Here is a 16566-nt window from a genome sequence, read left to right as displayed (position 1 = left end):
CAAGGATACAGTTAATTAATTATGCCAGCTTGTGCACAGATAAATTCAGTCTAGCCACTTTTCTATCTACGTTGAAGAAGGGAGTAGTTTCTTAATATATTACCTTTCGAAAGTCTGTTAGGGATAAAAGGAACCCCTGGTACAATAATATGTGAAAGAGATTGAGATAGAGCTACATGGTCCTATCATCAACTTGATTATTTGCTTCATTGCAAAGCATCACATCTTTAGTTCAGTCATTGATTCGAGGCTTTCAAATCATTTTGTGATCTTCCTTTGCTCTAAGCATTCCAGCACTTCGCACCAGAGATTCATTTTAGATCATCCTCGGTCATTTGACACACTTTAGTGCTCTGCTACTCAAGTAGAACTTGATATACACATAAAATAAGAGATGTCATCAGGGCTGTGTAATCCATTTGATTCTCTTGAAACTGTATCTTTCATAAAAATTCATCTCTGCAATAATAGCGAAGCCTTACCCTTGTCTTGTGAAAATCTCTGTAATCTCTCAGCAACCTCAGGGAGCTCGAAATATACAGAGGCAAAACAAAATATATTCCACTATTATAAAAGCAAAGCACCACAAACATTTTCTTACAGGGAAAATAAGAATCATTTTTAGGGCTACACTGCAGACAATAATAACTTGTTTACAAAGTTTGTTTACTGCAAGGAATAGAAACCTTGCTTTATTCTTTTCTTTTTGGATAACTATTGCTAAGTTAAATTAACTGCCAACACACACATTCAGAAAAAAGTAATGTCATATTACTTACTTTATCTGTAACCTTAGATTTTAGACTACAATAGAAAGCTGTAGGCACCCTGACAATTATTTAAAATTACAATCTATAATTGCTCAGGAGCAAAAAATAATTACATTCAATAACAAGCCAATCCAACAAATAGCCCTTTAGTCCTCCTCTCCCCAGCTCCACAGAAACATACCCTTAACCCTTTTCCAATAAAAGCCCAAACTAATAAATGTCTTCTGAGTGTACCTAGAAGATCGTTATAATTAATCTATTTTGAACCACAGCTGGCCTTAACAGAAATACAGAATTTCCAGGACTTATAGCCAATAGAATTTTGGTACATTCTCACTTGCAAAATAGAATACTTTCCTATCCAGCACCAAAAAGATATTTACTCCAATTAAAAAAAAAAAAAAAAAAACTGGAGAAGATTATTATAGAAAAAGTAATTTATATACAGAGGAAGAGAGGCCAAATGGATATGTGGTTAGTCATTCACCATTTATGCAGTATGTGACGTGCACTCATTCGCAAAAAACGTGGCATGTCGTTGTTGAAAATAAAATAACTGTAATAGTTAGTGAGGCAGCGTCTCCACTCCATTGATGCCTTGGCAAAGGAGTTGCCATCAAGCACAGCGAAGTCCATGACCTGCTCGCTGTCCAGCCCACTGGTTTTCTTAGACATCTTCTAAACGCCCATGCACTCTGGATGTGCTTGCCAGGTTATTAAGCTAGAGGGCATCATGAGGCACACAGGCTGTATTAAGGGCTGTAGTAGCATGCTTTTGCTATAATAAATAGCCTCTCTAATGGTGAGGCTAGCTTTTGGGAGAGCCTCCAACGTGGTATGGACATACACACTGCTGTTTTTAAGGAAGCACCATGGCAGCCGCCAGCAGCCAACTAAGGTGGCAATGGCCATCTTTGTCATGAAGTAGGATAGCAATCCTTTGGACAAGCAGAGAGAGACTTATTTTTGTACGCAGCAGAACTTTGCTCTTTTTTTTTTTTTTCCACAGTTTTTGAATCAACAAGTATTAAAAAATAATAGCAATGCAATATGCAACACTGACAGCTTATGTGGTACATGATGGACAAACCTGAGATGCAACAGAGTGAATGCTGAAGTGAAGTCAATCAGTTCCTGCAAACCATGGTCAGAGACCCCTGCATTTTGGATAACAGCCAGGATATCCAACCAGGCCTGGATAACTCAGGTACTGCAGCCACAGAGACAGAGCTGTGCTGCCCCAGGGTGGAAGCTGCACAAGCCCCCTCCATGCTGTGCCTTCCGCCTACCTGCTTCCCGAGCACAGAGGCATAGACAGCTCTCGGACCCCTGCCAAGCTAGACATGCATCCAGAAAGACCTGCCTATTTTACGGCATTGTCTATGCAATCAGTCATTTTGCCTCCTTTGCGGAAAAACAGGAAAAACAATAATTTCAGGGGCTTGTTGTTTTTCTTGATATACAACTTCAAAGAGGATTAGGTGAGGCTAGAATGAACATCATTTGAGAAAACTTTCCCACAGTTACTGTCTAGCAAAAAAGGATTCTCGCGCATCTATTTATTATTTCTCATTACAAATCTTTCTCAACAGGGAGCTAATGGCAGCTGTGACTTGCATTTGTATGGTTTTCAACACCATTTTCAAGAACGACTCCCATACTTTCAAAACACCACACAGGTTCTCACTACGTGACTCCCTACAGCTTTAATTAATTAATGGTAGAAAAGCTGATGTGATATGATAGGTAATACACGTGATATTTATGACCAATGACATACAGTGCATGATATAAGAGGGATGCATCTCACCCAGTAGCCTGTCTCCAACAGCAGGCACTGAGGGAAGAATAAGTAAAGCACAAATACACACAGTACTTACCATTACCATTACTACTGTCCTTGTCTCTGACATTTGCAGGATTTCCTGTGCTTTCTGTGGTTTGAATAACTCTCAGTGGATCTGTCTTCCAACCACATCTCCTGGCCTCACTTCAAGGTCAGAAACCTTTTGTACACATAAAATCCGTTGGCAAGGAGATCCAGTCTTTTATTTGACTCCAGCTTCTCTGATTCATTTCAAAACTGGCTCCTACATGCATCTTTTGACAGCCTCTATTTCTTCAAAAAGAAGATTGATTCTGCAAAATCAACTCTCTTTTACATTCCCCATACATATCACTTTGTAGGTCTCTCTTATGCCCCACTTTTATCTCTTTCTCATACTGAATAGTTCTAGTGTACCCAGTTGTTCCTTGTACAGAAGATGCTCCAGACTTCTGATCACCCTTTTTGCCCCCTCTAATTTATTTTTTTTTTCAGTTCTGCTAGATTTCTTTTGACATATGGGGTGCAGAAATGCATACAGTACTCATCATGAGGGAACACCTTTCCTATTCCACTTTCCAACAATGCATTGACAGGGAAAAGAATACACATACTAACCATCACTAAAAATCCATATATTACTCTCCTCCACGAAGCTGTGTACATGCAGGGAATTTGGGGACAAGCTATGACTGATGGAGTCATCAGCAAAGTGTCCCAGGCTCACAGCAAGTTGCAGCCAGAGAGAATGCAACTGGTTGAGATCTGAAAGACTCTCATAGCCTCAGGTTCCAAGCAACATAACACTTCTGTAAGTTTCAGCACATGCTCCAAAATATTTTGGATCCACACAGTCAGTACCTTGAATTTGGGGAAAGTTATTTGTATATAATCAATAAGCCCGTTAAAGCAACTGTACTGCCTCAAGGCTACAAATATCTTTGCTTTACCCTTGGGTTTGGTCTACAGCATAATAAAGCACAAATAATTGTAGTCTGTAAATACAGGGGACTGAGATTTATTTTAAAATGAGGTAACTGGCAATATTTAAGCTCAAGATTTAAAAAATTATAGTATAAACAAACCTTATAAAAATAAAAATTTTGGCCCTGTCTCACACACAGAGGCATTGGTGACCTACTCTAAAGTCTGTTGATGAAAGCAAAAAGAAAGGAGATAGGAGATATTAGTAAGAGGAAATCCATATGAAAAGTTTCCAGCTATATGCAGTCTCCTTTGTCTGACAGTACACTACTAGAACAAGTACAGTCAGACGTATTCATGAATTCTGCACAGATGCCAAATTCTCACACTATAGTCAGCTCCAGGTGGCTGAATATGTCTAAAGCTCTGAGATAGAAAACATGGTCAACAGCCTTCTTCTTCCATTACCATGCAAAACACATTTTACCTATGGCACTAAGGCACAATTTGGGTTATGCCTATGTATGCACACATTTTTTTCAATTCAGGGTTTTGTTTCAAACCTCTGTAAGACCAGAAGGGCAGTGTTTCCATAGTATAGGACAAAAGGTGGGGGCTGAATGCACTGGCGCATGACAGAAGAGCACATCACGACATTACAGGACATGAGGCCCACTAGGAGGGTTTTGAGGGCAGCAGAGAAAAGAGGGAGTGAAACTTCATTCTGCCTCACAGCGTGATGAGTGTGGTACCAGGATGAACTATTCCCATAACCACATACAGGTCTCACTGCAAAGGAACTGATTGGGTCCCACAGGAAGAGAGACTGGGAACAGAGTACAAGCAGTAAGGGTGAACAAAAGAGAAGAAGCCAAGTGTGAATTTCTGTAGTAAACTAGAAATAACCACTGCTAACTATGGCCAAGCAGCACGCTACACAATGGTTTGAGGGGGACTATGCTAGCTACTAAAATCTAAGTCCTCCACCTAAAAATATGCCCAGATCTGTAATGTCGTAGCACAGTAAAACGATCTTGATTTTATAGGTCTCCACAAAGCAAAGCAATTGTTATTCTCTTTATCTGACACAGAGGATAACACTTTCACACTTGATCAGTGTGAGTACTACCATCCTGATGCTTAAACCCACAAGTTTGTCCTCTCTTGGTTTGTCACATGCATTTCACTGAAATACACCAAGTTGCTCCCATCTTGCTGTGCAGTTGGTCTGTATTAGAGGTGCTGTCAGGGATTTGTCTGGAGCCTTGGGTCACACTGAGCTAGCATAAATAAGACACCAAAGATGGTGCTAATAGCATGCAAGAGATACAGATCCTAGATTTCCATCCTAGAAAATGAGTCAATAAAAGCTGGGTGACCATCAGCCTGAGTCTGCAGCAAGGCTCCATGTTATGCCTTCGGATACAAAGAAAGACACCTTGTCCTTCCTGCACCTATGCGTCTTTAGACTGTGTACCTAATTACAAATACATTTCAACATTTCGCCCAAGTTATATCCTTTTGACTTGAATGCGTGACTGCTACTACATAATTCATAACATGATTCTCAATAATTTTCAGTCAAGGTTCAAGCAGAAATGTGTCACACTAGGATTATATTATTTATGAGCATAATGTTGGATTTAAGCCAATGACACACCAATAAATTTTATCTCAAAGCTTGACATATTGCATGCTGTTTTCCCTGGCTCACAAACAAATAACTACGGCTGTTTCAAAATTACTTACAGTTCAGCTCAAATCAGATTTTTTTTTGTGATTAGTGCTGCTTATCTTATTTGAAAAACTGATCATATTATTTCTTTCTTTTAGATGTTGATGGGATTTTTGGTGTTCTTTTTTCTTCCTTCTTTTTACTTTGTTTTTTTTTTTTTTTTTTTTTTACTAAAGTATCTCCTGCGCAGAGAGCAAAGCCAGGTGGTATTCTGCGAGAAAAACCTGGAACAGAATTCTGTCTGACCCTCTAAAATGCTGGACTCTTCACTCTCTTCTGAAGACAACAGATTTTTGTGTGCTGTCCAGAAGAGGCAGAGAGCTGGTACTAGCCAGCACAGGTTGTCACTGAAGGTAATCTTAATAATGTGGAATTACCCTAAATACAAGGGCAAATAATGCACCTGACATGTACTGGAAGATAAGGGGCTCTGAGAGAAATACTCAAGAATTTAGAAGCAGTTCTCTGCTAACCTCACACTTGAAATAAAAGCCTCTAGGCTTCAGCATGCAGACTTGAACTGCATTTAGGTCTCTAGAGCTGGGTGTTCATGAGTTACACGTGTCCAAGCCCCCTGTTGTGGTCGGTGGGGATCCAGGGCTCAGTATAGACAAATAAAGGCATCTGGTGGCACCTGAGATGCCTTCAGAAGCAATTCTGCACAGGACTGGCATACGAGTGGCACATATGACTACCGTCCAACCTGTGTCCTTGGAAGCAAGAAATCAAGGACAATTTACAGAAAGTGGCACTGTAAACCAAATCTGGGCAACTGTATCCTGCCTGCCCTGCTGACCAGCTTTCCAGGGGCTGTAACAGGAGATCAGACACCTTTCTCACACACAGACACACGCATGTTACTTCTAGAGGTCTTCATCTGCAGATGGCACCCCTAAACTTAGGTACCTGATACCATTTGGGATGTCTTAGATAATTCTATCTGGCTTTCATCTGCTAGTTCAGAAGAGCACGGATCTCCTGTGAGACCTGTATCATCCTTGCCAGCCCCCTGTGGATGTCTCAAATGCCCTAGGATAAAATATTTGCAACACATTTATGCAAATGAATGAATTCCCTCTGGTCTAAGCTAGTTGTTTAGATAGCTTTTGACAGAAGGAGGCACCAACAGAGGGTGATTCATTCCTTTCTCAGACAGAAACTGTTATGAACTGACCTCCAGATGTGATATCTCTGACTAGGAAGGGATTCTTGAAGACCACTTTGGATTAGATGCCTAAAATTTATTGAGATTAATTCAAGCCTGATGAGTTCAAAGAACTGATGAGATCAATATAAAGATTCCAGTTGGTTCCCCTGAGCTGCAGAAGTGTTTCTGAGCAAGTATTGCAAAAGTATGTGAAGATTTTTATGTCTCAGATTTTAAGCAAGATATATAATGATATATTTTTTGAGATCACTAATAACTTCATAAGGAGAGAAAAACTGAAAATCAACAAAATCACACTAAATTATCCCAGACTGAGTAACTCAATAATAAGCGGTCTGTTTTTTTTTTGTTTTTTTTTTTAAATATAGGACCCTAATTGCTCTGTCTCATATCCCCAGTTCTAAAATTGTCAGTCTGTGACGGTGCCATTGTAAGGATAAATCCACTACAATCTGTAAAATGCACTGAATGTTACAGTATGTCTAAAATTATAAAAAACAACACAATTTCATGCCTCCAAAAACCTCCTTGTATTTTTTTTTCCTCTGCTGTTGTAACTACTGACAATTAGCATCACATTTTTCATGGTTGAATAGAATAAAACATCACTATTCGATGTGTTTTATGTCATGTCAGCATGCTCTGTGCTTTATGAACAGGAATCTAAGGATAAATTCTGATTGTAAATGTGTATGTGTGTATATCCCAGCACATAAACACACACACACATATATCTCCCACAAAGCAGCATAAATCTGATGAGGGCATCCCCTAGTCATTAACAGGATAATTTACTTCTATTTCAAACTTAAACCAACTCAGAATGATGCCAAGCATATGTTCATCCCAGTCACTGATATATCCCTATTTATCATTGGCAAGAAATTACTTCTCTGCAAGGCTTTTGCATTGCAAAAGTAATCTAGGTGCTCTCTGCTGGCTTTTTGCATGGGAAATCAAACACATTAGAGGCAATTCCTTCCACTGCAGCTCACTGAGCCTTACCCCAAAACCCATGAAAACCAACTATGGCTTTTCTACTTGGCTCAGTGGGAAAGTCCCAAAAATCTAAAACGTATGTTTTAAGGTGAATGATGTTGACTGAAAAGCTGCATCTGATTTACTCTTTAAAACCTCCAGATCTTCGCCAATGTGCAATACACACTCTAAGTGGAAATCCACACAAAGCTAAATTCTTCATTACCTCAAGAAAGCTAAATTAAGGTAAACAAGTCCCTGATGGAAAAGGACAGATATTGTGTTTGAAGGCCACATTACTTCTGTTTTCAGAAGCAAAGAGTCGTGGATCTTTGAAATAAAAGAATGTTATGAAGGGTTGTGCTGATCAAGGACAGTTTTCACTTTACATTAAGGATACTTTATTGTCCCTTATTAGTGTTTATATATGTCAGGCAACATCCTTGGCAAAGACCAAGCAGACTTGTACCATTTTGTATTTATCTGGGTCTGTCTCGCATAGTGCTCTGCAATTGCAACGCACAGAGCTATCAAATCAGATCGCCGGCACTTAACACACAAGGTAAATGATGTGCTGTAGCACAACAGAAATTGAATATTACATTTTTATTTTCAAAGGGTTCCAGAATTATGGTCATTTCTGTGTTTATCACCTAAGAGGAAAATTTTCAATTCAAGGCTACCTGGTTAGAGCCTTAAATCCTAAACAGGGAACATTCCCTGGCAACTGCTTACAGCTGACACAACCCCTGAAGGTTTGACCAGCAAACCAGAGCACTGTACTTCGGGCAAGATTACGAGGAACAGGATGTTTAAGTGCCAGTGGCAACAAGGATGACCAGGACCAGATAGTGGAGGCAGGGAACTGGGCTCTGTTACAGTTCTCTGGAAGAGGCACTGAAAAGACACTGGCCATAAATCAGTATCTGGAAGATAAAAAAAGGGAAATAAGCATATATTTATTTAATAAGCATACTTTGAAGGTAAGAGTAGAAACATAATTTTGCTTAGGGACACAGCAGCCTCCCTTTAGACAATCCCTTTCTGTTATGCAATATCTTCACAGGTCTATTTTCTCATTCTAGAACTCCAGAAAGTTCACCGTCCATTTTTACACTATCTTGTGAATGTGGGACAGCTTTAAAACTTCAACACTGTACAAATCCAGCCAATTAGTACACTTCCTTCACTCTTCCAAGATGTTGAAAGAGAATTAGCATAAGAAACATGAATCCCTTCTGGAAGATGTTCCCTCTGGCTCTCAATTCTTCCACAATCTGAACCTAATAACATCTGGTAATATCGCTGTAGATATTTCTCATACAATTTGGGTCACAGCACACACACCTGTTTCAACATCATGAAGTCTTATATTCTCTTCAGATAGAGTTATAATATCTTCTGACGTGTTGCATGGTTTAAAGATTTTTTCCTTTCCTGAGCAACAGAGAAAAGCTGTTTGATCTTTTCTTACCATCTAAAATAACGGTATTTCTCTTGAGATCCAAACGTTGTTTCCTATGATTTCCTTTTCATGGTGAGAACAACAGAACTCATTATAAAACCACAGTAATTGAAAACTGAGTCGGACCAAAGGACATCCTTAACACACTTTCTTATCTGACAGCAGCTATCAGTAGCTGTTTCAGGAATGAGTAAAGAAAACTTATATACAGTGATCATGAATAAATACATCTTAAATACATCATCCCACCTCCGAGTGATCAGCAAAATAAATAATGAATACTGTTGTCTGTTATTATATTTATCTGCTGATAATAACCTCATTGAATCTCATGATAAATTTTTTAAAGCAGAACACACACACAAAATATTCCTTTACTGGTCAAGATTTCCCAAATATCCATCAGATCTAGAGAGCACGAAAATTTGAACCTAGATTATTCTCTTCACTGAGGTTATAGAAACTATGAAAATAGTTTGTGCAAATGAATGACAATAAATAGTTAATCACAGGTTTAAAGTAGCTCCCTTAAGTCTGAAGACCCAATACAAAGATCCAATTCTGCTCTGGTCTTTCAGAAATCTTGCAATTATGGGACCATGTAATGGCTTACACCAGAGAATTCTCTGCAATGGTTGCCAAGTACGTCTTTGGGATTTAATTAAAAAGTCCTATGACTTTCAGCTGAAAGGAGTAGCCAAAACATTCTGGACTGTCTGAACAAGAGAAACACATCAATAAGAAATGGAAATGATTTTCCCTCAGTTGAACAGTTGTCCTGGTGAAACCTTTATTGGGAGAGGCTGAACCATCCAAGAGCAGGTCCTGTGTGCGGAGCTCAGCTCCCCAGCAGCCTGAGCCGTGTCGGGGCTGGACGGTGCAGTGCTGCAGAGGCAGCTGAAGAGGCCACATGTGGAGGCTGAGAAAGGACAACCTTGGGGTAATGCTATTTTAGTTTTCAAATAACCTTTGGAAGCAGTGGGAATGCATAGGGTTCATCTGAATCTCAATAGGTCATAAAAACTCAGGCAAAATACAACAATAATACGGCTACACAGAATTACTGGAACATGCTGCTGTCTATTAAGTGCAGAGCAGAAGGTGAACAAGCTTGGATCTGTCTGCCAATTCCGAAATGTCTGTAATTAAATCTGATCAGTTACTTAACATCCTACTTCTGTCTATATTTTGTTTACATCAAGAAACCAATTACCCCATTATTAGCCAGTACATGTCAAGCAAATACAACATAACATAGTCCTGTATTTAAAAAGTGAAATAACTACAAATCTGAACTATTGCCAGGTTTTAGTAAAGGTAAGTAAGAGTTCTTCTATGATGTACACACAATGTTTCATTTTATGTGATACATGATATAAAGCACAGGGAATATGTAGTTGGTCTGTGATAAACTGGAGTCTTGCAATAGCAGCAGCTGTTTCAGAAAAATACACACTTAAAAGTCAGAAACTCTGACCAGAAATGTTGCTGAGTATAATACAGCAGTGCATTTAAATGTGTGTAAAATATCAGTTCAATGGCACTGATGGAAGTATTCATTCATTGAAAGCATATGTTCCGCAGCTTTGAAGCACTTTTATCATTTGCATACACCTCCATCCAAAACTTGATTGTAGACTTTAAATTACTTGTTTTCCAAACATTACCAATCCCCTAATCTATGTTCAGGTTTTCTCTTTTTGTTTGTTTTTTTTTTGGTCAAAAACAGTCAATATAGGCAAAATATTTTTATCTGAAAATATCTGTGGCCATAAAAATGATAGGAAAAAAATCTTTACAGGCATTTATTGAATCTCTTCTATTTTGCCATCTAAAACTCAAACACCTAATACCCAGCATTATGTCAGCTGAAGTTGGGAATACACCCCCCTCTTTACTTTAAGGGACAAAATGATTTTGATATAGAATTCTACAGTGTTTTCAGTGAGACCTTGTGCAGTGTCTATGCACCTCTTGTGCTTTTAGTGCTTCATTACTACCTGGAATCTGGATTAAGAGGTCACTGGATGGTTAGCCTTAAAACATTTCCATTAAAGAGTCACCCTCACCCTTGAAATCTAGCTTTTTCACCATTGTAGAAACAAGGACACATTTCTTTATTCTAATGGACAATAGGCATATCTTAGGCAGCTGAGTGATGCTAAACAGACAACCCGAGAATCTCAAGATCATTTAAATAGTCTGTTGAAAACTGTGAGGTTCTGTTATAAATGGGAAAGCTGCAGGAACAATTACCCGTGTACGTTCCTCCTGTACCTTGATCAAAACATGAAGTCATATCATAAAGCAAATAGTATAGCATTACTAAGAGCATCTCTAAGGAGGTTTTGCAGAAGATGGAGCTATATAAAGCAATCTAACTGCATTTTGCTAGCAGGTAAAAGGATTAGTGTTTACAACCCAGTATTACATTTTATATTGTATTTTTAGTGGTGAATCTGAAACTATCCAAGTAGTAGGAATATTCACTGCAAGTAGTGAGGATAATCATACAGTTATTTACTATCTTGCAGCTTTTCCAGACATTTTTAAGGAAGAATGATTACTTCTTAGTAACTACTGCTCTTATGATAAAATCATAAGATTATTTACCATCTTTCAGCTTTTCTAGATATTTTTATGGAAGAGGGATTACTTCTCAGTGACTACTGCTTTTTGAGACTTGTCCCTGTGCAGTCAGAATTAAAGGATTAAAGGAAGAGATCTCACAGAAGAGATTTAAGAAGCACTCTCTTGCTAAGGTAGAGTCAGAGACACTACTCCTACAAATAACTCGCTCAGTTTTTTCCTCCTAGCTACAGAGTCCTAAAATATAAAAAACTTGCTGTTAAGGGGAATAAAATGGATGGATAGGATGAGTAACAATCTGAGAAGAAGAATTACTCACGCAATATTTTTCTCTGAGTACTTCTTTTCATCCCCATTCATGTGGGGCCAGCAAGCACTGCCTCCTTGGAGGTAGCAAAAATGAATTGTAGCATCATTTATCAGAATGTGATGCCAATGCCAACAAATGACAACAATTATCATCAGAGTCATGTTTGTATACTAGTATATTTCAGGTCTAATAGTAAACCTAAGAACATGTAGGTTTTCCATTTATTCACAGCACAGATGGCAGCAGCATGAGTTTTCAGCACCTATCCCAACATTTGAAATCACACTCTTGTGGAAAATGTAGGGCAATTTAAAAATGATATAAGTTATCAGGCTTGATAGGAATATAAGAGACTTCGTCAGGAATGATTACAGCCAGGGTGTTTAATAAGATTTTGAGCTCTTCCAATGAAATTCTGTAGGTAGGATATTAATTTCTATGAAAATGTACAAACTATGTACAATCAACCGTCATACAATCAATAGCAGCACTCATGCCAACAACCCGCACAAACACTGGGAAATTGATCTAAGCATCACAAAGGAGATAAAGGAGGAGCTCTAACAATATAAATAGTGAGGACTATATCAACATCAGACTGCACCAGAACTCCCTGACCCTGCCTGCTATAAGAAATTATTCAGAGGACAATCTCTACATCCATCTTAACCTTAGAACTCAAAAGGTAACTTAAAATCCTTTTTCCATTAGTTCGAACAAAACTATCAAACAATCTGTCATTCCACCATTCCAAGAATTTTTTGATGTTCCCCAAATCCACAGACAAGGGAATACTGGCAGGAAGACAATATTGAATTAGAGGAACGTTGAAGAGAACTTCAAGAAGTCATGTTGATAACTGAATGGCAATACCCACAAACCATTTCTCCTCTTTAACCATGGTAACTACAGCAACATTAGCACTACAGAGAATTTAATGTTTACTGTGATATTTTGCAATAATCGAATGAAAAGATAATTTTGGGGTGATAAATTAGTGCCTATGGCTAACTTAGCCCTTTGAATTCCACACAGGATTGCTAAATATTTCAGATGTGAATACACCTCTGTTATTTGAAAGTAGATTAAGATCATCAATTCATTCCAGACAGATACGTAAACTGTTATTATATATGAACTTTCAGACACTGCACAGGTTTTTTGAAATACTTACACAGAGTCTTTTCTTTTTCTACATTAGACCAGATAGATCACTATTGCCTAACTCAGTGACTGAGAAAACATCATACTGACATAAGCTTCTTTCTCCTGCAAAATACAGATTCATAACCTTTAACACAGTACGGATGATCAGGTTATCTAAGGTTATGTTCTGTTTCATGTAGGGAAGATAATTTATACTACTCTTCCATTTATAGAGATGAATAGTGTGTTTTCTACTGATGTATAACCTCAGGAAGCAACTGGGGCGAATGGGGTGCCTGATAAGTGTTTAGGTCCATTTTGGGTGCCCAAGGACTTCCAAGTTATCACACGACAGAACTATAGGAGACCTCCATCCGCCTGGTCTGGCAGCTGGCAGCCTAGTGATGCCAAACCATCTGAAGCCCGTGGCTAGGCACCCAGCTAAATCTCCCAGTCCTTGTCTGAAGACAGGATGATATGCAGATTCTCTTGGTTCCTATGATGGTTTGCTTCAGCGTTTCACCTTTTAGTTGCTGTTATTAATAAATTTTACCTAATTACTCAATAGAATGTGAAATATATTTTAGTATCTCTCTTGGAAACGCTGCATATGGGTGTAAAATTGCCTGTTAAATTCCAACTCACTATACCCCTGATTACATATTTAAAGGCTGCCTTTATTCTTTTTGTTATATCATATTGGACATTTATATAGCATTGCTTCTCAGAATAACTCCTTCCATAGCTACATCCTCCATTTTTATGTATATCTTCCAGTTTTTCTTATACATAGTGTGTGACAATATTTATATTTATTTTATTAGAATAGGCTCAGGTCAAAAATAGTGTTGACTGCTTTATATACCTGCCCTGTACTTAACATAATTCACAACTCAATCAGACTAGATGATATAGCAGGTGTATCAAGTAGTATCAAGACATACTACAACATCACAGATAGATAAATATTTAAGAGGATATAATAAATTTTCTAAGGCACTTTTGTACCATCGTGTAGAAACTAACAGAGAATTATGTCTTTTCTAAACAACCTATTCTTATAGCTTAAAACAGGTTTAGGAAATTTTTCATTCTCTACCACAGTAAGTTTTAAGAATAATTGTCACAGGAATCCACTTTTTTCTTCCCAGGTAAATTCCATAGGCTCGCCCTTAAGGACTAAGTTTAGCACATTCTGAAATGACAGCTCTGACTATTTCCAGATTTGCATGAAGTCCATATCTTGGCAAAAAAAAGCTAGTGGTTCTGACTTATTTTAGGATGGCTGTTTCTTCCAGAAGTAATTCCTCATTTCTCCAGAGAAATACTTTTTTCAAGTTTTACAAAAGGGCTCAAAGAATTACATATTCATGCAAAATAGCACAAATACAATGAAATTAAACATCTTCTCATTTACAACTGTACACTTTTCCAGCTCTGTTGTCACTCAGTAGGAAGTCTATGGGATTATTCACAAAGTACACAACAGCAGGCTTGGTTTGGTAACATGTAAATGGTAACAACTCTGCAAGTACAGTAGATAAAGCTTTCTACCCAACAGTATGACTTAAGGTCTGGAGAGTCAACACCTTCAGTGTTGTTTAAACTAATGAAAAATCTTACAGAACTTAACATACATAAAAACCTACTATTTGGGAGTTTGTATGATAAAAAATAAGAAACTAAATATTCTGTTTGTATAACTCAGCAAAATACTTTCAGTGTACTCCTTCTGGGGCATGGACATCTCCCAAGATGATCAGTGGCTCTAGCTAATTGTAGTGATTAGAAAATGGCAATAGCAGCCCTGATTCTGAACTCAGGCTGAAAATAATAAATTTAGCATGCAGTAAAACTATACAGCTTAAAGCTTTTATGCTAAAGTCGACGTCTTACCAAATATAGCCATCTGTGTTCCCTCTGGGAAAGGTTCTACCATTCTGTTTCCATTGACATGATGTTTATCTAGAAGAAAAGAAAAAAAGTCAAAATGTAATAGAATATATACTTTGCATGAAAACACAACTGTTTTTACTTACAATTCTGTTGAAACCTGAAGTCTGTTTTGTCAAAGCTCACCTGCACAATTCACTAATATCTGGGACTTCATAGTCTTTGAGCTTATTTCTCAAAAGTACAGCTCTCCACACATCCCAGGACATAAACCAGAGTTGCACTTCAATTTTGTGGTTAGGACAAGTCAGCTGATACTAAGGTAACACATGCACGTAGAGCATTATCCAGTAGCTACGACTGCCACAGGTGTAGCAGTCATTGTGCAAGCAGACAAAGCAGGGAAATGACAGTTGTCTGTTGCTGCTAGGACATGCTTGTGTTCAGCATGACACTTTTTGATGTGATTATGCATGAACTACCTGTATTTTCCACCCTGGTGCAGTGGGGTGACATTGGCTGGCTGACAGGCACCCACCCAGCCGCTCACTCATGCTCCCTCCTTAACAGCAGAAAACTCTTAATAGGATGATAATAGATGAAGTCAGGGAGATCACTTATCAGACACTGTCACAAGCAAAACTGGCTCCACTTGGGGAAAATGAATTTATTGCCAACCAAAGTAGGTTTAGATAGTGAGAAGATGCACAAACAGATTAAAACAACAGCACCCACTTACCCTCGCCTCATCCCAGGCTTGATTTTGCTCCTTCATTCCCAACCCTCACCTTGGGTTCATGGGGCTGTTTCTGACATTTTTCCCCTCATAACCATGCCATGTTTTGCCCTGTCTTACATACAAGTTCACAGGGGAGCCACCAGCTTCACTGACAAGCTTGGTTGGACCAATGGAGCCGGCTGCAATCGTCTGAAACCGACTGGAACCAACTGGAACCAGCTGGAACTGACTGGAACTGGCTGGAACTGACTGGAACCAGCTGGAACTAGCTGGAACTAGCTGGAACTGACTGGAACCAACTGGAACCAGCTGGAACTGACTGGAACCAGCTGGAACTGACTGGAACCAGCTGTGTCCAGCACTGGGTAGGCCCAGCCTCTTCTAACAGAGGCCACCTCTGCAACAACTGTGCTACCAAAACCTGGACCTTTACACCCAATTCGACCAGAAATCTGCTACCTAAATTGAATATTTAGGTGCCATATTGTAATGCTTCATCCACTGTGACAGACCACACAGAGTTATTCCTGTACAGTAGTCACACATTGGACACTTAAATTACTGCTGTCATTGAAAACCACAGTTACAGATCAAACATAACTGCTTTTCCATTACCAAAGCTTAATCAAGAAGGGGAGAGGAACATGAATTGTGCACAAAAACGCATCATGCAATGGTCCTCAGTGTGTTGGGGTCAGCACCTCCAGCACCTTCCTGCAGTGCAGATGCCCTTCACACAGGACACTTCCTCTACACTCTGGCCAAATTCCTTCTAGTTTTCTTAGAAAACATGATGCATGACACAAAATTAACAAAACTGCATCTGCTATTTTCACTGAATCTGAAAAGCTGATCCATTTGAGGTTTAGTTTAATTAAATTATACTTTTCCAGCCACACTGGCTACCTACTGTCAGGCGGAAGGACATTTTCTACACAGGGCTTTGGGAAACCTTCTGGGCTGTGGAAGCAGGCAGATGTCTATATCAAGCTGCAGTTTAAGTTATACATCCCTGTACTGGTAT

The 16566-nt window shown here is 38.7% G+C and overlaps 1 protein-coding gene across 6 annotated transcripts in view; it reads right to left on the bottom strand.

The window, feature by feature from the left end:
• MSRA (methionine sulfoxide reductase A) overlaps positions 1–16566 on the bottom strand; it is a 277042-nt gene that overhangs the window by 156398 nt on the left and 104078 nt on the right. For all 6 annotated transcript variants that reach the window (XM_040551819.1, XM_040551821.1, XM_040551818.1 and 3 more), the window contains one exon: positions 14807–14875. In XM_040551819.1, the coding sequence (XP_040407753.1) occupies positions 14807–14875 (69 nt within the window). The remainder of the gene's footprint in view (positions 1–14806; positions 14876–16566) is intronic.

Source organism: Cygnus olor, chromosome 3 (genome assembly GCF_009769625.2).
Source record: "Cygnus olor isolate bCygOlo1 chromosome 3, bCygOlo1.pri.v2, whole genome shotgun sequence".
Taxonomy (NCBI): domain Eukaryota; kingdom Metazoa; phylum Chordata; class Aves; order Anseriformes; family Anatidae; genus Cygnus; species Cygnus olor.
This window is presented reverse-complemented; position numbering and strand designations above follow the sequence as displayed.